The sequence below is a fragment of the Vidua chalybeata genome, chromosome 18 (assembly GCF_026979565.1).
Source record: "Vidua chalybeata isolate OUT-0048 chromosome 18, bVidCha1 merged haplotype, whole genome shotgun sequence".
Lineage (NCBI taxonomy): Eukaryota > Metazoa > Chordata > Aves > Passeriformes > Viduidae > Vidua > Vidua chalybeata.
The window spans coordinates 4220578-4243882 of NC_071547.1; the positions used below are offsets into that span (position 1 = coordinate 4220578).

Consider the following 23305-nt stretch of genomic DNA (forward strand, 5'->3'; position numbering starts at 1 on the left):
ATGGCTGCTCTGGGCACCCCATGCCAGGGCATTGCCACCCTCACAGGGAAGAATTTCTTCCTTAAATCCAAGTCAAATTTCCCTTCTTTCAGTTTGAATCCATTGATCCTTGTCCTGTCACAACAGTTCCTGATGAAGGAATGCTTAGGAATGGGATTATGCAAAATGTGCTGCTTTAATACTGCAGATTTTTATGTTTATTTGGGAGAAACAATGGATTTTCAAGGACTCCGGAACACGGTCTCTATGGCAACTATATATATGCAGAACCAGGGGGAGGGAGGGGAAGTTCCCATATTTCCAAATACTGAGAACTGAGTGATTTGAACTCCATTTTCCAGGGATTACTTAAACCAGAAACGGCAGGTGCAATGCACTGCCCAGGTTCATACAGGGATGCAAACAAGGAGTAGTTTCAGGCACATCATTCCCATGGAGTTTTAGGAAATCCTACTCAGACACATCTGCTAAAAATGCAGAAATGTGCCTTAATATTCAAATCAGAAGAATTATTACCTATGTGCTTGTTCCTACATAGATGGCAGCCAAAATCTGGAAAACCACAGGGAAACCCTGGTCCTTCCTAAGGGGAACATTTGGCCTCAAGCACAGCTCAGCAACACTCCAAGGAGAGCTGTGAGCTCATCTCAGCATCAGGCTGAGCCTTAATCACTTTAAGTCAGATCCCACCACTGGTTTATTTCCATTGCTCTTTCAAATTCAATTATTGAGAAAGGAAAACAAGACAAACCTAATTATGCTGGGCTGAGAGGCCCAGCTCAATGTCAGAGTCACTGCAACTTCTCCCACCAAGAGCCAGACCTCAAACGTCACCACAGGCTCAGCAAAAAGCAGATTAGAGATCACTTATTGTTACCACCAGCAAAACATGGACTGAGACAAAGCCAGTGGTGTTGAAGGAACAAAGTGGTCATGCTGAAGAAGTTGTCCTTTCCCTAGTGCAGGTGATTCTGCCTTGATTCTCCCTCTAAATCATCAGCCCAGAGGAGAAATGGTCCAAAAGGCCACGTTTTGTCACTTCCAGACCAAAGAGATCTCTTCTATTCACCATGGTCTCATCAGAAGCCTTCAAAACCCACAGGTTTTTCCCTTTGGAGGCAGCAGCAGTTGCCATTTTCAATATTTCTCTGTCAATTTCCTGACCTACAGAGAAGGATTTTAAAGTTTTCAGGATGTTCCATCACAAAATCCTCTTCCATTTGAGGAGCGTTTTGTGACTCCTTAGGAAGGTGTCTGCTCCAAGGGATCCCTCCTGTCTTATTGGCATCAGGAATTTCATGGGAGGGGAATAAAGTAAAATTATCCACTTGCCCAACAGCCACCTTCTACTTTCCAGCTATATCATTATCTCCAGCCATTAATTCTGATTGCATTTATATTCCCTACACAACCCCACGAACACAAACTAATGGCTGGTGATACAACTAATGGCTGGTATATTCCATTAGGATCCTCTCCAGACAATTTGTTCCTCCAAGGACAAGCCCTGCAAAGCTGCCAGTGGAACCTGGGAGCAGCTGAGCAGTTCTGTGTCATGCTGGGATTTCACATGCCTATGTGTGGTTTGAGATGAGAAAAGCCACAAAAAGTCATGTACTGAACAATTATAACCTCAAAAAGAAACAAATAATCCATTTTTTTTTTTGCACGGTTACTCACAGGAGGAAAAGCAGAACAAAGCAATCCTATTAAGAGATAAAAAGAAAGGGCCCAGTAAACATTCCCAACCAAGTGGAGCCAACACATCCAGAAAAATGAACTTTCACTGCTGCTTTCCTGAGTCACTCAGCTAAGCCCAAAACCTTTTTGTGCTTCATTTTAACTTGGTGTTCACCACCACCTGCAACTGTGCAGAATGTGACAAAAACTCAGCAGTTTCCATCTTGTCAGCCACATGCCACCAGCAGCCTGACTCTTCACACATGGCTCCAGGAGCTGCCTAAACTGAAGCTCTAAGCAGTTTCTAATCATACCAGTTTCAGAGTTACCCACCAGAATATGCCAGCCCAAAAATATTAAGTGGGGGAGACTGCAGGGAGCAAGCTAGAGGAGAACACAGACATTTAATTCTTGTTCCTATGCCCTGCAAAGGCTTAAACTGGGGCACTTCAAATCCTCAGTGAGTTTCTGTTCCAACACATCCTCGGAGAAGGGCTGAGATTATCACAAAAACCTCAGTAAAACAAAATCAAAACAAACAAACCCAGACTTTAAAAGTCAAGTGAAAATGTGCCTGTGAGCTTGCCCAAGAGGACATTCCTGGCCCTGGGAGTGGTGCACTGATGACCTCACCAAGCTGCAAACTCAGGCCAGGAAGTGTTTTGCTCGTGTCTTCAGAATAGGAAGCTGGCATCCCAGGGATATTCCTCGGAATCGATCACCAAATGAAACCCAGGAGCATAAATTCCCTCCCCATCACAACACAACGTTTTGGTTTAATGAGGCATTTGACGAAGCCGTGGCCACCACGATGTCACCGAGGGCAGAGCTCGGCACCCTGCGCTGCATCACCCAGGGAAGAGCTGATATTTCCCCCTTCTGCACATTCCTCCTCATTGCCATTAAACTGAATCCCTGCCTTTCGCTTGGAGTGAATCCCAGAAGTGACAGATGCAATAAGCATGAAGATTTCACTTGAAAAAATCCAATGATGTTTGAAAAGACAGCTCAGGAGAAGACAGAGCAATGCCAACAGAGAACACAAATGCTGATTAAAGCAATCTGCATAAAAGGCTACAAGTGACCACTGAAAAATTACTATTATGAAGTGCTGTACTGAAACAAACACCAAGCAAATGCTGCCTGACGTGTCCCCGAGCGTGTCAGGTCTTACTGGAGCTACTGAAAACACAGAAAAACACATATACCCAAAATAAACAGGCATTGCCACAAAAGTATTTGATCTTCTACCTTTGTGTACACAGTCCTTAGCAAATACCACTATTAGCTGCAATAAAACCTTCCTGCAAGCACACAGCCATCTGGATTGTTCCCCCCCCCACCCTTGACAGAAAAGATGATTCAATGCTCGTTATTCAAATGAAAATGGAATAAACCCTCTCCTCTGCCTCCCGCACACGACACCCGCTGCTTTCCCCACATCCAAACACGCTTCTCCCAGGACACGCTGTGCCACTTCACACCATTTTCCCACACTCCAGAGCTTCCCTCGAGCGTGCCACGGAGGCACACAGAGGGAGAGGATGGCATCAGGTAATTTGGGAACAGCCTGGCCTAAAATTAAAACAAAATCGGGAAATCCAGCAGCGAACTGAAAAATCAACCGCAGCCTGCTGTGTTCAGAACATCCCTCTCTGATTCTGCCACCGTCCTTGGTCTTGCTCCAGTAATCCCCACGCACATCTGCACGAACAGACGTGCTCAGACCAATTCCAGCTGCCAAAAAATCCCCAACCCGAACGCATCTCACTTATCTTCAACAATAAAACTGCTTCCATCGGGCTCACTTCTGTTTCCTGGCACCTTTCACTGCCTTTTTTTTAGACCTGTCTCCTGTGCAATCAGTCAGTTAAGGCATCACAATGTCCTACAGCTGAACCTCTGTGTGGTGGTGTTGGACACCTGCCCGTGTGTCCAAGATCTTCCCTCGTGCTGTTAACGGAATCGGTGGGAATTTCATAAAGCACAGCCTTTCAATTTCAGCCTTTGGCGTATCACTCTTAAACAACGTGGCTTCCTGCATAGGAAAACAAAGCCCAGGGACACCAGCCCACGGCAAAGGGATAGAATGAGATGGTCCTTAAGGTCCTTTCCAACCCAAACCATTCTGGTATCCCCTGGTGATTCAATGACATGTCACACAGCCCAGGAATCTACACATCTGCACAGCCTCGAAAGAGCCCCTAATAACGGCGTGATCTGCTCTACAGGAGCCTGCGGAAAATAAACCCAAACTAAACCCCCATCAGGGCGCTCATCTTTTGTCCTCTGCCATGGTGCACGGCGGGGACGGGCGCTCCGGGGGCGGCACACGCCGGTGGCACCGAGCGGCTGCTGCGCCGCCGGGCAGAAAAGAAGGAAGGGGAAAAAAAAAAAAAAAAGAAAAAAGGAAAAAGGAAAACGTTCCGAACAAAAGCCCCCCAGCGCTGTCCCCGCCGCGGCATCAGGTGCGCGGCGGGAGCGCCCGGCGCCGCCGCCCCGCCCCGGGCTTGCCCTGCCCGGCGGCCCCGGCCGGATGCGGATGCGGCGGCGACCCCGCGCCGCTGCCTAATAAGGAGGGAGCGGGGAGCGGCCGGGGCCGAGGCGGTGCGGGGAGGGCGCTGCCGCCGCGGGCCCCGCGCTGACAGCGGCCGCCGCCTCACGGAGGGCTCGGCGGCCCCGCGCGGGAAGGGCCCGCCCGGCCGGACCCCCGCCCTGCCCGGCGCCCTCCCGCGGGCACCGCGCCGCCCGCCCAGCCGCAGCCTCGCTTGCCAGCGCTACCCAGTTCTCCCCGCTCGCCCGAGCCGCCACCGAGCCGCACCGCGATCCCGAGCCGCCTCCCGCGTCCGCTCCTGAGCCCGGCGGAGCCGCCGCCTCCGCCTCCTCCTCCGCCCGCCGCCGCCGCCCGACTGAGCGCCGCGGGGCGGGGCGGGGCAGCGCGACCGCGGGCCCGCCCCCTCCGTGACCACGCCCATGAAGGTCACGCCCCCTTCGGTCTGACCCCGCCCACTCAGCCGCTCTCAGTGGGGCGGGTCGAAGCGGTGAGTGACGGCTCCGCCAGCCAATGGCCGTGCGGTTCTCCCCGCCCCGAGTGGTCGCGCGCTCTCAGGCCCCGCCCCGCCGCCCCTCAGCAGCGAGTAGGGGCGGGAGGTCATGAGGGACCTGAGGGGTCGATCGTGTCCGCCTGGGGACCGGCCATCTCCTCCCTGTGGACCAGTCCTGTCCGCTCCGAGAGACCGATCATGTCATCCCTGGGGATCAGTCATCTCATGCCTGAGGGATCGGCCGTGTCTGCCCTGAGGGATCGATCATGTTATCCCTGAGGCATGGATCGTTTCATCCCTGAGGGACCGATTGTGTCCTCCCTGAGGGAACGGTCATGTCCTCCCTGAGGGGCTGATCGTGTCCTCCCTGAGGGATCAGCCGTGTCTGCCCTGAGGGATCGATCATGTTATCCCTGAGGCATGGATCGTTTCATCCCTGAGGGACCGGTTGTGTCCTCCCTGAGGGAACGGTCATGTCCTCCCGAGGGAAACTTTATATCGTCCCTGAGGGAACGGTTCTGTCCTCCCTGAGGGGGCTGATCGTGTCCTCCCTGAGGGATCGGCCGTGTCTGCCCTGAGGGGTGAGATGAGCCTGCTGTCCTCAGAGGCGATGCCGAGGAGAACCAGTAGCTCCACAAGAAAACAACCGCGTCACCTCACACTGTCACACCAAGTCACAGTGGCTGTGGTGAAAAAAGGACGGTGACAAAAGCCCCTGCTAAAGACTGCAGAGCTCAACCCCCGCTAAGAGCCACACTTCAACGAGACACGCAGGACAGAGGTTTGGAACCAGAGGTTCTCCCCACTGCACCGTGGTAAAGGCAATTTGGAGATGCTGCGCCTTGAGGGGTAATGTATGTGTGTATGTGTTGTGACGGGTCAGGCGAGCGCTTTGCACGCACACCTGGCTGCACACAGGTGACACCGCCGCACTCGGGGCCATTGCGGCCTCGGGGAGCCCGAGGGGAGGGTGAACAACAGCCGAGCAGAGCCCACAGCCCTCAGTGTTACCATACATGGCCAAAACCAAAACTCCTCGAGCTTCCTCATCCGTTTGGGCCGACGTTTGCACGTTCATTTGCATGTGGTTTGGTGCTTAAGGGGGGGGGGGGGGGGATGTTTCAGGGGAGCATCACCCTAATTTCTCTTCTAATGCCTCAGGATTTGGAGGAATATGTGTCGTGATGAGCTGAGCTGAGAGCCCTCCTCTTCCCCCAAGGAGCTGTGACAGGACCGTGAATTACCCCCTGTGAGCGATAGCTGGTGTTAAAACCCACAGAAAACCTCAGGGAGATACATTTGTCCTGGTCTGACTGTCACAGCTGATGGAAACATCAGTAGCTACAGATTAAACAAATGTTATCCTGCATTTATTAACCTTTGACACTAAATGTAACCGCTGATCCAACGAGCAGGAAAGCCTCTCTCGCCTACTGAGCAACACCTTGATAAAAAAATTATACAAACAGAGATTGGAGTGGCAAGGCTTCACCCTTGCCCATGACAACAATTACCTTGAAATTAATCAATAGCTTCTTTCTGAAAGCCAGCCCAGCACAATTACACCACCCTGCTCCCTCAAACAATCCCTTTAAAGCTAAAAGAGAAGAAAATGAAAGCAGCCTTGGAGCAGAGCTGCAGGTAACCCAGAGTTTAGGGAATTTAGGTTGTGATTCACATTTTCCATGTACATACATGGCACGTTGAAGGTCACAGAATGAGTCAGTGATAGAGCTGAGAGTCCTGCTTGCCCATCCTTAATTTATTAGAAGTCTCAAAATGGTGTGTGTGGGGGGAATTAAATTTTATAAAACTGATATTTTATTCGTGTACCAAGCAATGCTTTAGCCTGGACTGGAAAACAAGAACAAAGGCAGCAGCACCCAGCTTGCCCACCAGCTCAGAAGGGGAACCAAAGATTTTTGGCCTCCAACTGGAAAGAAAGTGATGCACAGAGGACACAAAAGTGAAATTCGTCCTGAGAAATCTGATTGAAGCCTAATCCTCTCAAGAGCTGCCTTGGGAAGGGTGGATCCTGCAGAGATGGAAATTCCTTGCTCGGCACAGTGCTGGAAGAGTAGCTAAAGATGGACTCAGGTAGAAATAATACCTGTGGAATTTTTACCAGAGCTTCCTAGAACAGCTGGATGGAAACACTCCAAAGAACACCCAGATCATGTCTGGGATTAATGAGCTGTTTAGATCACAAAGTGATGAAGAAATTGCAGGAATTTTAGGCTGAATTCTCCAACAAACAGAAGAAACAGCTCCGGTTTTACATGTGCTCTTTGGTTCTGCTGTAACCACTAATTTTCATTGCTTCAGATGAGTTAAACCACCCTAACAAACAATTTAAATGTTATCCACAGTGCTGCAAGTGAAACAACTTGTCAAAATATGCCACAAATCCTAATTTTTCTATAGAAAAAAACACCAAACCCTTACAGCTACAAGGAAAAACACACCAAAATTTGCCCCATTTTAGCAGCACCTGTTTAGCACATATTGCAGAAATTCAGGATTTATTTTTAAAAAATCCACTTTTAGCCATCCCACACATTTTTCCCCTCAGCTACATCACTGCAGGATTGCTGCAAACTATCTCACATCCTTTATACGGAAACAGCACCGTGGCTACAGACTCCACCTCTGAAACTTATGTCAGCTGCTAAATTTAGCCTCCTGCAAATATGCATCAATTCCATCCCTGCAATCAATCCCCCTGCTTTGCTCCAGGGATGAGCCTGACTCGATTCACAAGGACCACATCAGGTGTGTCCCACAGCCTTCCCCACCAAGACCATGTTTGTAGTTGGAGGAGGCAAAGGAACACCTGAGGCACCTTTTTTAAAGGAGGAATTTTGATTAATTTCTTCAGTTTGCTGTCTCTGAGGCATCCCAAAGGGGTGGCAAACCCCTTTTGTGGAACCAGTAAGGTCATTGGAGGGATGGATTTGTCTCAAACATTTCGTTTTGCTGAAATCCTCATTGCTAAATATATTCTGAATGGAGAGAAATGGCTTAGGGAGGGTTTAGAGAGATCAGCAATTTAAAGTCCTGTTATTTTGCAGCTTAACTTCTAAATCAAGCAAAATATGCCAGACAGGACAGTCTTGAACCCTGGGTTTGCATAGATCCAAGTTATAGAGCTTTTCAAGGACTTTTATGTCCCTATTTATCCATTCATTTCCTGAAGCCTTTTGATTTATTATTATTATTATTATTATTATTATTATTATTATTGCTACTACTTTATAATTATATTTATTTACCAGGAAGTACTAGGTTCTCCCACATGAAATTTGAGTATTTCTATATTTCTTCTTCTATGGCTTCCATAATTTATGGATCCCATCAAGGCCAGGCCCAGCAGCATTGGGAAGAGCTGCTCCTGCTGAAATCAGGAATGTGATCTTACCTTTCACTGAACATTATTGGGATTTAGTGATTTTTTAGTGCAGGGAAATGTTCTCTGCCCATAGCAGGGGGTTGAAATAAGATGGTCTTTAAAGTCCCTTCCAACCCAAACCATTCTGGGATTCTCTGAAATCTGAACTGATTGCAGTGACAAACCCTCCCCACTCCACTTTCTCTGAGTGGAATTAGATTTACTCTCAGCATTAATTTACTTTCTCTGCCTTGATTCCTCCATGTCCATGGGCATGGAGCGAGTGCCAGGGGCAGCTTTATGAAACTACTCCCAGTCCTGGTTTTTAAGAGACATTTCCATGCTCATCAACTGTTGAGCAGCTGCCAAGATGAAATTGTTCTCAGAGCCACCATGAAAGGGTTCTGGATAATGGAAAATCGATTCTGTGTCTGGCTGGGAGGATGTGCTGTGCCCAGGGAAGTGTTCCCCAGCTCCTGCAAAGGGTTTGTCTGGAGAGACAGGGAGAGAAAAATCCCTTTGGACTGGCCTTATTCAATCCTTGGCCAGAAAGGGGAGCTGTAGAATTAGGGAATGAAGATAAGGAGAGCAAAATGTTCCATCAGATGCTTTGAAACAACAGCCAGGAAGGGAGAAGTGCCTGAGTGTGGCAGCAAGGAAAGAGGAAAACATGGATTAAAGGACAGGGTTGGAGCCAGCACCCCTGAGCTTTATTCCCAGCTCTGTGTGACGTGGAACCATCACTGTGCTACTTCCAGACCCCAAAAATGGGATCATTCACAACCTCACTCCCCAAAGGGTGATTAAATCCACTGTGGTGAGTGAGGGCCTGTGCTGACATCGCTCCTGTGCCACTTGGAAAGGCTGGAGGATGCTGGAGATGGATAAGGAATGAGTGAACATTAGGCCAGGATGTGCATTAATAATTGATGTTATTGTTATTAATGATTTACAATAGATTTCATCCAGCACATCTATTACTGCATCTCCCCACTCTCACACCTTTTGTGCAGCAATATCGGTGTCAGACACATCCCTCCCAACTCAGCTGGAAGAAAGACATCAAAAAATGAGCTTTTACAGCAAAAAGAAACCTCTAATTTCAAGCTAATCTATTTCCTCATGTATTTTTCTCCATCATTAGACAGGATTGTGAAATATATTTTAATCTCTTTTCTATTTCTGCAGTGAAGGGGAGGTAGGTCCCAATACCTAATTAAAATGTTGGGCCACCAAATAAACCCAAAGCAATTGCTTGCAACAGATGGGATTTCCTTTGTTGCTGTCTCCGGATGATTAACGAGGAGGAGAGAGACAAGAAAGCAGAACTGAAAAAAAAAAAAAAAAAAAAAAAAAAAAAAAAAAAGAAGCAAGCAAGCAAGCTGTATTTTATTTACAACATGAATATCCTGGGGTTGACAATTCCTATCATCCTGAACAGCAGGAAAAAAATCAGGCAGGCAGGGAAGAAGCCGGGGCTGGGTGTTGGGTTCCTGGGCACTGATCACAGAGCCTCACTATTCAACCACTTTGGAATTCTTTTGCCATCTCCTTCTGTTTCTCTCCCTGCTGTCTAGGATCAGGTTGGACCTAAGGTGCTGGAAAAATCAGAGATATAAGAAAGGAAACACATAAGGGTAAATTCAGGTGAGGTGTCTGTGTTTGAGATTTGGGAAGATCAATGTTTAACCCAGCTTTTAAAACCCCAACAGACTGTCATGGATAGAGCAAAATGGGAAGATGTTCCTGCTCTTCTTCCTGCTCCAGTGGAAGGTGTCCCTGCCCATGCAGGGATTGGACAAGATGGGCTTTGAGGTCCCTCCCAGCCTGAAAAATTCCACGAGTCTGTGATTTTTTTATTGCAACATTTCCACCTTTCAGCACTGAAATATTGTCTCAACCCTCCCTCCCTGTTTCTTCTGGAGAACAAGGAGGTAAAAATGTGTCAGGAGGGATTGGGCTGCAGCTGGTATTGCCTTAGGGAGGGAGCTGATTCCTTGTATCCCTTCTCACCCCCTTTCTTGTGCCAGACCTATTCCATCCACCTGCTCCTTCCATCCCGGGAAGGATGAGCTGATCAAACATCCCAGTGCCCGGTGTGGCTGAGGGGAACGCTCCAGCTCAGCTGTACCAGTGCCACCAGACAGCCTCCCTCTGCAGGGGTGTGCAGATCCACACTCAGATACCACCGCTGAGCCTGGCAGTGCTTGCAGTGACAAATACCTCCCACCGCTATTTCTTTACATCGTGCAATGTGTCCTCAGCTGCTTCCTGAGAGCACAGGAGCTGTTTCTCATCCCTGCAGGGGTTTTGTCATCCCTGACACGCACAAACTGTGCCACGTTCACGCTCCGACTCTGTCGCGACAGTAACCGATCACACCTATTTTTTAAGCAAACTCAGTTCAAAGCCACCACAGATTTCCTGTGCCTTAAAACACTTATTTTCCCTTATAAGGAAATGCACAATTGCAGATTGCCACTGAACAGAAGATGGGAGTTAAGCAGCGTGGGTCGGGTGGCTCCTTGCGGGATCCAAACTCTCACACAAACACTCATTTCTATCCCTCCTATTTTTGCAGAACTGCTGTTTTACCAGGAAAATTTCAACAGAGTTCACTTCTTCACATTTTTTTCGGTGGAAGGGTTTCCAAGTTGATGTCATTCTCCTGAATGGCTTATTCAGTGAAGTCACAGTGCAGGAGAAAAAGAACTTAGAGAAAATAATGCTGCTTTTTTTATAGCTAAAATAAAATTACATTGGCTCACTCAGTGCCTGGAGAGGTAGAGGCAAATAATCCCACATGGCAGTGGGAGGATGCATCCTATGGACACTGCTGCACTGTAGCTCTGTGAGAACCAGTAAATTGTACTTATTCCTACACAGGAGTCTGACAAAACAAATCTTTCCCCAAAACAGTTTCACTGCACGAAGGGCTTTGAACCAACACCTGATTCCCATCCTGCCCTCCTTAGATTCCTTGTGCCCTGAGCACATCCCGCCTGTCACCCGGCTATTCCCGGCAGCTATTTCCCATCCACAGCGGTGTTCCCACCTGCCCTGGAACTGCGACCTCCAGGACCCCCCAGCCCCACGGCAGAGCCGGGACCCCTCACTCCTCACCTTTTTTGGGCGCTGGTGCTGCTGCCGTCCCCTCCGACGCCTTGGGCTTTTCGAAGGTTTTCTTGGCATCGGCAACTTTAAGCACATTCTCATCCTCCTGACTCTGCCTCCCCTTCCGCTCCGGCTCCTCCGAGCCCCCTCCTCCCGCAGTCCTGCCTCCAGGGAGCAGCTCGGTGCCCGCCGCTGCCCACTGCTCCCTGCCAGCCTTGGCCTCATCGCCGAGGGGCTCCAGCAGCGCCTCCGTCAGCGCCACAGCCTTGCTCATACTCAGAGCCAGGCTCTCCTTGCTGTGGGTCCTGACAGGGGGGGCCGGGGGGGTTCTTTTCGGGATGTAGGAATCGAGTTCATCAGCTTCACCTCCGAGCTGCTCCCGGCTGTCTGGGAGCTGGCTACTGCTCTGTCTTGAAAGCTTCCCGGTGTCTCTGGCCACCGAGGGATAATTTGTGACCGCAGGGACCATTCTCTCGAGGCTCTTCACTACCGGCTGGTCTGGCTCGGGCTTCCTGGCTGGATCCTCCTCGCTGGCCTGGCCGTTCTGGCACAGGTCAAGTGTTCCATCGGGCTGGGGGGTAAAGCTCCGTGCCTGCCTCAGGCTGTCCCTGCTGCTGTCCCTGGGGATGTAGGAGACAGGTGTACCTGCCTCCTGCTTGCTTTGCAGGATGTAATCCATGAGAATGGCGTTGCGCTCGAAGCTGTCAGACCTGACGGGCACGGTTGGCTTGTTCACCTCCGAGGGGCCCTTGGGGCTCAGTTTGGTCACTTGCCTGCCCTCCACGCTGCTTTCCGAGTCCGAGCGGCTCATCTGCCTCCTCAGGACTCTTTCCAAGGAGTTGAGCCTGCTGAGGCTTGGGCTTGCCACCTTCCCATCCCCTGCATAGCCCTCCTGAATCAAGGGTAGCGTATCCTCTGCCTCTTCCCATTCCTCCTCAGGTTCCGTTTCTGCCTCCTGGATGAGGCGCCGGTACTCGCTCTCCTCCAGCCTGTAGACCACCGGCCTCACCGTCCTGCCCGTGCCCACCCGCCTGGGCACCACCTCCAGCTCATACACCTTTGGAGGGGCTTCTCCCTCCCGCCCTCTCCTGCACCCTTTGGACACGGGATGCTCTTCTGGGCACAGCTCCCCTGCTGGCCCCCGCTGCCCTCTCTGCCCGCTGCTGCTCATCTCTGACCTCTTGGCAGGGCCTGCAGTGTCACTCCGGAGGTCGGGGCGGTCCCCCCGCTCCCGGCTGTGTCCCAGGCCCTCCTGGCTGAGCTGCAGCAGTGGATAATCCTCACAGGTCCCTGCAGAGTCTCCCGGGGAAGCTGGGCAGTCTCTGCCCCTCGCCTTACTTGTGTCATCCCGTAAATATCCGCGGTACTGCCAGGTGGAGGCTTCCATGGCCGGGAGCTCTGTCACTATAATTCTTGGTTCCAAATGCTTTGGGACTGGCCAGCCAAGATTTTTCCCACCTTGGGTCTCGGCGGGCTTTCAGCACCGCCTCCTCCTCGCTCTGCTCTGGGAGACGGCGGCACTTGGAAGCGTCGGAGCCTGGGTCATGTGAACCGGCGTTCCTTGGCCTCATGGCCAGCGGAGAGGAACATCCCATTGGCACGACGGAGCCCGTGCTCTGCCACTTCTGACACCACACCCAGCACAGCTGATGCCATGCTGGTCCCTACCCAAACACATCCCACCTGGATAACTGGAGAAACGCCCTCCAGCTGCTAATTTGCTGGTCCATGGCACTTCACAGTCAGGACTTGCTTCCCATCTGCATCCTTCTCCAGGGATTCTCCTCTTTCCCCAACCTGCTCCAGCAACAGCTCCCCACAGTCCTGTGCAGCAATCCCAGCTTGCCTCCAACTTCACTGCTTCCAGAGGGATTTACTGCCAGGCTGTCTGGGCAGAATCACCTCTGCCAGCTCCTTGTGGGTTCCAGGGAGAGATGGAAACCCGCATCCGTGCCCCTGGCACTGTTCCCTCCTCCCTGCCCCGCGCCTGTCGGACGCGGAGCAGCTCCCCCGGTGCTCCTTCCTTGGAAGCAGCACTCAGCCTTGGGCTGCGTCCCAGAGTTTGAAGGAGAGACGCTGCCTGCACAGAGCGTGCGGGGCAGAGCCGGAGTGGCTGGAATGATCTGCCCGAATACGTTATGGAAAAGGGAATTGCTGTGACAGAGACCGGCTGCCCGAGATAAACACGGGAGCCCGACAGCAGCCTCAGACACAACTTTCCCTGTGGAAACTCCAAAACACAACTTATCAAAAATCCCTATTAATGCATTGGGCACTTCTCTAAATAACCCTCAGAGCAGAATGTCGCTCCCTTTGGATAACCCTCCAGATGGCAGTGGAGCCGGAGAGCTGGAGGGCTCTAATCCGTTTGTACACAGCTGGGATGCCTGGCATTGCAGTGAGCCGCAGCTCCCAGCTCAGCTCCCAGCCCAGCCGCTGCCCCTGTGCTTTGCCTTTTATGGTTCCCCGAGCCAGGAAGCATCCCGAGGCAGGATGCAGGAAAACACCTAGCTCATCCCAAATGGTGCCTGCACAGGCACCTCTGCAGTGTCGGGCCTGAGTTACCCCAGTGTCACCTAAAGAATTGGCAAACACAGCCTGGCCCCAGCCCAAGGGCATCTCCTAATATTCCATGGGGCTGGAAAATCCCGCGACCCAGACAACCTCTGAGCACCATAGACACACAGCAGCTGCGTGGGTGACACTTGGACCCCGGTCACGATGCCACTACCTCATCCTGTGTCCCATGTCAGGAGTGAATCCCAGCCACTGCTGAGGGGAAGGAGTGAGGGATGAGGCTTATCCCAGCCCTAATCGGCCTGGAGCCAGCCAGGCCCCTTGCTGGGACTGTTCTTTATCAGTGCAGCTCTGCACAGACAAAACCCCGTTTGTTTCCACTGGAAGTCTTAAATCCCTGCCGAGGCTGCCCAGAGCAAACACAACCAACTCCCAGTGGGATCAGGGCTGGTGGCTGGGCTCCTGCTGCTCCTGCCAACAGCAGCAGCAGGAGAACCTGGCAGCAGCAGTCCTGACAGGTAGAGAAATGCTGAGCAAGGTGTGCTGGCAGGTGCAGGAGTGAGGAATTTCACAGCCAAGTCACCTCTCCCATGGGATGAACTCACTCAACATTTGCACTCTGACCCGATCAATAATTCCGGGAGTTCCCCTCAAGCCCTCTTGACAAAACCAAATTCCTTCTGGGCTTCTCACAAACCCTCATGATTTGGAATATTGTGGTGGTTTGGGCTTGTCCTGTGTGGGGACTGCAGAGCCCATGGTGTGGAAGGGGCATGACCATGTCCTGGGACCTGCCCTGGGCGTTGTATCCCATGTTCCAGGGAACTGCTCGGAGCTCTGACACGGCACCAGTGTGGTTCTGCTCCTGAACCCTCTGCATAAAAGGAAATGGCAGCTGCTGCAGCATTGCTGCTGCCCCATCCTTCAAACAGAGGGAGGAAGAGACTTTTAGGGAATATGCACTGAGGTGGGAGCAAACCTGAGTGGCAGCACAGCTCGGCCTGTGCCCGCTGCAGGAACTGGCTCCTCTGGCCTTGGCAGCACCCACTCGCAGCTTCTGCTTAGAAAAATATTTACATTTCCACCTTTCCAGAGGCCAGAGCGGCTGTTCAGCCACAGCCCAGCAGGAATGGACACAGAGGCATCATCCTGGGGCTGCAGGCAGATGGAGAACCACTGCCAGACAGCAGCTTCTCCTCTGCCAGTGTGCAAATGCAGCCACAGCCCCTGCAGTCCTTCCTGCAGCTTCTCTGTGTGCTACAATCAGCCTCGCCCTCCTGCTAAACCTCATCTTTTCACCTAAAACCACCATTAGAGTACCTGCTCACCACCCCAACTCCACATGGAACTGGGAAATGCTGCCAGGGAACCATCCTCCCATCAGAGGGTCCTTGAGGAGATCAGCTTTGGAGCACGTGCAGCTCCTCCATGGGAGAGAAACAAGGGGCACAGGCGGACCCTGCACCTTCCCACCACCCCAGTTCCCAGCCAGGAGGGCACCCAGTGCCCACAGCAGCTCCAGGCTCAGGCATCTCCTCTGGTCAGCGAGGCTATAAATAAACCCTCCCTGGTCACCGGAGAGAATTTGTGTTGCTCCAGATGTTGCCTGGTTTTGCCATGGCAACATCACAACAGGATGTAACACTGGGCTGTGAGGAACCGCTCCGAAAAGGACCAATTTCCAATCCTAACAAGAGCAAAAAAAAAACCAGCCAGGGACTCACCAGCAGCCTGGGTGTGCTCCAGCCATTCCATAGTCCCATCTTGTGGTTCCCCATATTCAACTCACACCCATCTCTGGAGTCAGGAACGGCTCCGAGGGGAGGCTCCATCTTCGGGAAGCTGAGCCAAGCAGGGAGTGATGTCTCTGTTGACTCAGCCAAGGGATGTGTGAGTTAAATGAGCCAACAACAAACACTGACCCCAAAACAGCGTTGGTTGAGGGACAGGCTGTGCTCCAGGGTCTCAAACAACAGTGGGAAACTGCTCTTCCCAATCCAGAGCTCTGGGGCTCCCAGCTCAGTGTGAGCTCCCAGATCTGAAGAGAGTTAACCCCGGGGTTTACAAGCCTTACAGCCCCCGCTCCCTCTGTTTTCCCAAGGCCTTGTCCCTTTGCCAAGTGCTCCATGCTGGGGTCCTGGATCAGGGCAGGGACAGATCTGCTTCCAGCTCCTGGTGCCCCAGCTCCTGTGGCAGCACCTGGCTGTGCCAGAGCTGCTCCCACTCTTGGAGATCCATCCCTCCCCTGGGGGATCCTTGGGGATATCCTCAGGTGAAGGAGACCCAAATGCTCCAAACCCACCCTGGCAGCCCAGGGCAGTGATTGTTTGCAGATGATTTCCCCAGCCAGGGAGCTGCTGTCCATGCAAGTCCCTGGGGGAGCTCCTGGGCTTCCACACCTGGCATGTGGCTCTGCTGAGGAGACCAGCACAGGCCTGTGGAATTCCACAGCCCACGTTGCTGTGGCAGCATCAAGGCCCTCTCCCAGGTGGGATTTTCCAGGCTCAGCAAGGTGCAGGTGTCACCTTTCCATGTGCCACTGCTCCACTGCTGGCATCCTTTCTGGAAGGTGAGCGGCCTCTCCTGAACCCAGTCTGGGGCCTCTGAAGAAACCAGATGGAGAATGACTGATTTCCATCCTGTTCCTCTGGATCCAGCCTTCAGGAGCATCAGAAAACAGCCAGGACCCAAAAATGAGAGAAGCAGAGCCAGGATATATGGGGAATGATAACACAGGGCAGGCAGTGGCTCCTGGGATATATCCCATTCCCTCCTTTTCTTTCCACCCCTTCAGCGTCTGTTCCTTCTCCACCTCCAAACAAAGCTACAAAACTCATTTGTAAAAGGAAAAAAAAAAAAAGTTTATTTGTTTTTCCTCACAAGAAGAACATAAAATATCCAGGACATTTTTACAAACAAAAGTAAAAAAAAAAAGTGCATGATGCATCCCCCCCGCGGGCATACAGTACAAAAATCCTGCAGATTTCCATATAAAATTGGGATAAGAAATACCATGGAATAAAGGAACGGTGTTATGGAGTACATCAATGCACAGAACAGCTACACGTCACTCACCCCCGTCCTCAGGGACTGAGCGGGACTGTCCCCACCGCTCCGGCCGGGTCCGGGACAAACCCCGGCGGCACGGGAAGGGCGCCCGGGAGGTCGGGCACTGCTGCCACACGGAGCGACACCACCTGGACCAGGAATCAGGTGCCGCTTTGTGCATTTCAGGATTTCTGGCAGGACGGGACAGGGTTTGGGTCTGCCGAGCAAAGCGTGTCGGTGGTGGGATGTGTCCCTGCACACCCCTCCCGCGTTCCGGCTGCGATGCATAGATAAATGGGATAAATAAATGGGGACACCGGGCAGCCACAGGCACCGCGGCTGTCACGGAGCCCTTTGGTTCTGCCATGCCCAGAGCAGAGGGAAGCGGTAGCAGGTGAGCAGTGCCGAGCTCGGCGGGGACACGAGGGCAGGACAGGAGGGACGGCCTCACTGCCACCGGAAACACCAAAAGCACCAAAAACTCCCTAAAGAACAGCAAACAGCAGAGTCCAACAGCTCAGCAGATACACAGTGTTTGTAAACTATGAGTAAGGCACTCCATCGTAAGGACACGTACGACACGTGGGGAGGACAAGCACATCAACCTTGTCATGCAACAAACCCGACGGGACGGGGGAGTTTGGCTACAACCCCCCGGGAATGGCACAGCGGAGCTTCCGGAGCAGCTCCCACCAAGCCGTGTCTGTATCCCGACCACGCAGGGAGGGAGCCCCGAGCCCGGAGTGAAGCCTGGGGCTGATCCAGCCAGAGCCAGGCGGGGAAGGCGGAGGGTGCCAAGCTGAGCCCCGGAACGCGGCGGGTTGGACGCGGCAGAACTCGGCAGGCACTCGAGAAACAGGAAGGAAATCAGATGTTCGCTTGTATCAGTTCACGGAATTTTCCAAACTCATTCAAAACCGTTCCCAGCACCTCTTCCCTCAGCCAGGCAGTGATGGGAAGGGTCGGCAGCACACAGAGAACAATAACCTGTGGGCGGCCCTGGCGAGCCGAGGGTGACGGTGGAATTGTCCCGGGCAGGGGACACGGAGGTTTCCCAGGTGCTGCTCCGACCCTACGCCACTCAACAGCCCCGGGGCCTCCCGTTTGCCCCTTCCAAATCTGAATCTGGGTGCAAAGGAGGATAAAGATGATCCAAACAGAGGGAATGGATCCGGCCCTGGCTTGTGGGGTTTCATCCTGCCCTGAGCACAACCCAGTGCTGCCTCAGCCCAAACAAGCAGAGGCTCCTGCAAAACTTCCCTCCTGGAGCAGCTTTTGCTCCACGTCAGCTCTCCCGGGTGGAACAAGTGCAAATCAAATTCAGACTCTTTCAGGAGGGACAATTATTCACTGATTGCCTGTCCCTAGAATTCCTCACACAAATGAATCATGCAGGATCTTATGGTGAAGGGAAAAAAGGGAATTCCAAGCATTTAGGGCAGGAAAACACAGCTCCCTTCCTTGAGACACTGGATTTTCAGTCAATACAGTTCAGAGCAGCTGCTGCAGCCTGGCTCTACCCCACCTCAGAGGGGAGTTGCAAGAAAGCATTTCCATGGAGATTTTCAAATGTGGGAATACTCCCACTCACAGCCAGAGTGAGCAAATCCACCTCTCTGACCCCCCCAAATCTACTTCAACACATCACCCAAAGGCACAAGGCCTCAGATGGGATCAGGGGGCACGGAGGTTTGGAGCACATCCCCTGCTCACTTCCCAAGCTCTTCCCTCTGGACTCGGCGAGGGCTTGCATGGAGCAGCTCTTGACCAGCTGGTTGCCAAAAATATTCACAGAAAACGTGCACTCCCTATGGAATCCAAGCAGCAGCCCTGGCAGGAGGGGGTAACACTGGACTGAGAGCACAGACAGCCCCCAGCTGCCCACCCCTTCCTCCAACATCCCTCTCTCAGAGCGTGTCCGTGTTTCTGTCCGACTGCTCCCCCCAGCAGGGTTCACGTGGCTCTCACAGCCCTGCGAGCTCTGGGACAGGCCCAGCCTGGCTGTGGCTCTGGGGCCACCCAAACTCCTGACACCCACCATAAACAACACCCAGGACTCCTCCAGCAGCTCCCCGGGCACAAGGACCATCCTACAAAACTGACAGCACAACCACAAAAGACACTCTGTCACCTACCGGGGCTCCAGGAGAGCCACCCCTCCTCGGCCACCTCACGTCACCCACAGCCCAGTGACAGGGTCCCCAGAGCACCCACGACACTGACACAGCTTCACATCACGAGGGTCCACAGGCAACCACTGGCCAGGCTCTGTCACCACTGGGACAACACCAACCACAACGACAGCAAAACACCCCAAGAACACAACACCTGTGACAGCAACAGCCAGGGTGACATCAGGTCACAGCGTCCCCACGGACACAGCTCAGCACTCTGTCACATCCCAGCCATGGCCTGGGGAAGCCTCTGTGTCCACACTCCTCCAGGCCTTTAAAGCTAAGGGAATTCCTTCAAACAACAGCAAGAATTCTGGGAAAAGCCTTTTGGATAAAAGCCCCAAACAACAAACCAGGACAAAAAGCCAGCGAGAACAGAGGTAGTGTGCGTGTCACCATTTTAAGGATTTTCCACAAGTGCCCTGTTATAAATAGAGACTTGTGTTTGTTCTGTAAAAAAAAAGTAATGAATAATTATTCTGAGTCTTTGAAACAGAATATTTCAGCATTTTAGATATAGATAGTGATACAAATATCTATCCATAACCACACACAAATCCACATTATTACACTTGGCAAACAGTACTAGGAAGAGTATCCTGCAGGACAACAGGCAAGTCACACACCAAGTCCTCCTCTAAGCCATGCAACACATTTTATTTCCCTTGTGCCCTTCACTGTGACCCATCGAGGTTCTTTCCTCCTCTCTCGGAGCACAGAGGGGATGAGGAGGTGGCACCAGATGAGCTGCTGCAAGTCAGATGATAAAACAGCACTGGTGCAATGAATAAATGCTGCAAAACCCCCAAAATGCTCCAGCCCCCTCCTCCCCCTGCAAGGCATCAACTTTTGCCCATCCAAAGCGTGTTCTTCAAGTTCCCAGGCAGAGGCTTCAGCCCTGGTTTGGAGGTGCCGTCCGCGCTCCTCAGCGGGGGCTCACAGAGCACGGAGCACTCGCTGGACACGGCCTCCTTGGAGTCCGTGATGGTGGCCACGTCCACGTCACTCGACAAGTCCTCGGAGGACAGGTTAAGACATCCCAGCTTGGCGAGGGAATTGGACCTTTTCAGGGGTGAGGACACGGTGAGGCCGGCCAGGCGCAGCCTGGTCTCGATCTCCTGCGTGCGCTGCTTCACCAGCCCGGGCTTGCCCCGCACGCTGTGGATGCTGTCGCTGCTGGAGCTCCGTGTCAGGTTGGAGCTGCGGGAGGAGGAGGGGGTGTAGCAGATGGTCTTCAGGAAGTCCTTGGTGAAGCTGCTCGTGTGCTCCGGGCGGCACCCGGCCGGTGTGGAGGTTTTCTGGGAGATCCCCTCCAGCACACGCTTCACCCCCAGCTTCTCCACCTCATTCTCAGCGTCTCCGGGCACCAGTGGGGCCGGTGCCAGGAGAGGCACAAGGCCGGGATGGGACATCAAGTCCTCGCTTTCCTCCACGATGCTGGAGTCGACCCTGCCCAGGGGACTGTCCCGGAGCAGCGCCGAGGCGTCCGAGGGCAGGCTCTTGAGGCGCTCCAGCTCTTTGGTGTGCTTCCTGACCAACCCTGCTTTCTGCAGCTGGAGCAGCGACTCCTGGTGCTGCATCAAGTAACTGTTGGCGCTCGGCTTTTCCAAGTCTTTGCTGAACAACAGGTACTTCAGGTCCTTGGTAGGTCTGGGGTCCTTTCTGGCCAGAGACTCTTCCCTTACCACCTCTGCGTGAAGGAGGCTCCTGTCACAGTGGGAGTTTCTCTTGGGCAGCAGAGTCTTTTCCGGGGTTTTTGGCGCATCTTTCCCTCTCTCCAAAAGGCCGCAGTGCTGATCCAGTGACCTGCACGTGCCAACCTCCACAGCCCCAGCTCCTGGCGCCAGGGGGAGCGGAGCCTCATTATGTTTAGTTCTGTCTGGCTCCTCGGGGGGTGCCCTGCTGGGCAGGTGTTCCATCAGGTGGGAGTGCAGGTGGGACAGGAGGGGGGGCTGGGTGCAGATGGTGCTGCTGCGCCGCACGGCGCCGAGCCTCTCGCACTGCTCCCCGAAGGAGTCGGGGCCCAGTCCCGCTGAGGAATACATGCAGTCAGTGCAGGACTGGTAGGAAGGCTTCACCTTGCTGAGGATCCCAAACACGGCATCGTGCTGCAGGAGAGAAAACAGGGACAGATCAACGAGCACGGAACAGACACCAGCACAGCTCACGAGGTGTGGGACAACCAAAGAGATCTGGAACAAAGCCCATTTCCACCTCAGGCCCTGCAGCAGGAACTAAAGCCACGTGCTTTGACAGCAGACAGTGTCTCCAAGGAATACCTACCGTGCCAAGCGAGGGTCATGCAAGCGAGCTGCCCACAGCACTTTACAGGGCACTCACTGGGCACTCTCTGGCATCTACATCCACAGCTTGGGCAAGCAAAGCCCTGGTGAGAAGCGCCTCGAAAGGGGAGAAGCTCATCATGGAATGAAAGGCTTTATCCAAGTCAAATGAAACTGGGCTATGAGGATGAGAAGAGCAGTTTCACTTGCAGCAGAGTCAGCCATGCCAATCACCTCCATCTCACCTCCATACGCACCTCAAAATCCTCTGGGCAACTCCTTTTGCTGTTGTTGTTATTCAAGTTCTCCCTATTGAGCCTGCTCTCCTCCTTGTGCATGGACAAACGCCGCTTCCACTTTTCCATGGGATTTTCCTCCCTGACACCATCCTCCCCTGGCTCCCCAAGGACCATCCTTCCCTTCCTGGGGCTGAAGTCCAGTTTCTTCTTCGCCTCTTTCTCACAGAAGCCGCCCAGCTCTGCCAGTGGCTCCGCTCTCTCCGGGGCCTTTTCCATCTCCAGCAGCCTCCCCTGGGATGGTGCAGATGGAGGCTGTCCTACCAGGGCATCCCGCTCCAGCTGCTCCATGTGGAAGAAGCCCTCCCTGTCCCCAGGAATCTTGTTCTCCAGCAGCGTGTCCGAGAGGCGGCGGAAGCAGTAACCGAAGCCCACGGACCCGTCGGAGCTGGCACGGTTGTCCAGGTAGGCAGACTGGGAAGGCATGTCCAGGTCAGCCAGGCGGTTTTCCAGGTCGATGTCCAAGCTCTCCAGTAAGAAGTCTCCCGACCCCGTGGTGCCATCGGTGTTCTGGGGCAGGTTGCTCTCTGCCTGCTGCTTCCACAGTTTATTGTGGCGCTGCTTGCTGGGGAGAGGACAAGGACACGAGTGACTGCCCTGCAGGGTGCCCAGTGCCAGGAGCTTCCTTCCATCTCCACAGCCCAGAACCCAGGAGCTGGGCCCAGACCTGAGATCCCACTTGGACAAACCACCTTCAGCACTGGGATTTTTTCCCCCCACCTGCCCATTCCAGAGTAGTGCCCTGAGTACAGCTGTGGTGGGACCAGAGCTTGGGAGACCTCTCAGGGCACAGAAGCCCCCTCAGAGCACAACACCCCAAACCGACCCCTCTGCACGTCCCGTGGCACAGCTCCTGCTGAACCAGAGGACAGAATTCTCTCCTCTGTCCTTAGAAGATAAATACTACAGCCCTTGCAGTGACAGAGCCCTGGGGTTGGCACAGAACCACGAACACTTTGCCTCTGGAATGGCCCAAGCTCAGTTCTGCCTCATAAAACAAGAACAATGCTGTGCTGAGCAGCACTGGCTGCTGAGAAATCCAAACGTGCTTCCCAAGCACGGAGAAACCCTCACTGAGTTACACCAGAGCAGCTCTCCCAGCTAATTTCCATGCAGGGAGCCTGGCACAGGGAAGGTTTCGGAAAAGCACGATTGTCCCAGGATTCTGCCTGTGCCCTTCTCAAGGGACCCTTCAGGGTACACCGCTCACACCAACAGAGTCCCATAGAGATCCAGCAATCCTTTGTGATGTTATCCACAATCAAATCCTTCCCTTCCCACTCATCCCGAGCCTTACCTGGCATCCAAAATGCCCTCGTACTCCAGCAGCTGCCGCATGAAGCCGGCGTTGGGCCGCGTGATGCTGCGCTTCTGCTTCACGTAATTGTAGGCCTTTTCCAGGGACCAGCCGAACTCCTTCATGGCGTAGGCGATGACGGTGGATGCGGAGCGGCTCACACCCATCTTGCAGTGCACCAGGCACTTGGAGTGATTCTTCCTGCAGGAGGACAAACAGGAGAATAAATCCCGTGGCACCGGTTATGGATCTGTTATGGCTTCACCAGAAGGACAGCGCTCCCCGCTCTGCCCACCCTGCATCACGGCGCTGGAGGGGAGAACGCTTGGGATGATGAGGGCCAGGAGAAGAACCCCTCTCCAGAAAAGCTGGGAGTTCAAGATGGGCAGTCTCATTCATTTCAGAGACCACCATGAAGCCTCCTGCCTCCATCCAAGTCTTGGGATACTGGGATCACTGGGAAAA

General features: G+C 53.1%; 2 protein-coding genes across 4 annotated transcripts in view; both read right to left on the reverse strand.

The window, feature by feature from the left end:
- CORO1C (coronin 1C) overlaps positions 1-4581 on the reverse strand; it is a 39432-nt gene extending 34851 nt beyond the window's left edge. Inside the window, exon 1 of the mRNA XM_053959856.1 lies at positions 4502-4581. The gene's annotated coding sequence lies outside the window, so the exon portion shown is untranslated. The remainder of the gene's footprint in view (positions 1-4501) is intronic.
- Positions 4582-19598: 15017 nt separating this feature from the next.
- SSH1 (slingshot protein phosphatase 1) overlaps positions 19599-23305 on the reverse strand; it is a 30870-nt gene continuing 27163 nt past the window's right edge. For all 3 annotated transcript variants that reach the window (XM_053959346.1, XM_053959347.1, XM_053959348.1), the window contains 3 exons: positions 22841-23041; positions 21505-22108; positions 19599-21073 (listed from right to left, as the gene is read on the reverse strand). In XM_053959346.1, the coding sequence (XP_053815321.1) occupies positions 19808-21073; positions 21505-22108; positions 22841-23041 (2071 nt within the window). In that variant the 3' untranslated portion in view covers positions 19599-19807. The remainder of the gene's footprint in view (positions 21074-21504; positions 22109-22840; positions 23042-23305) is intronic.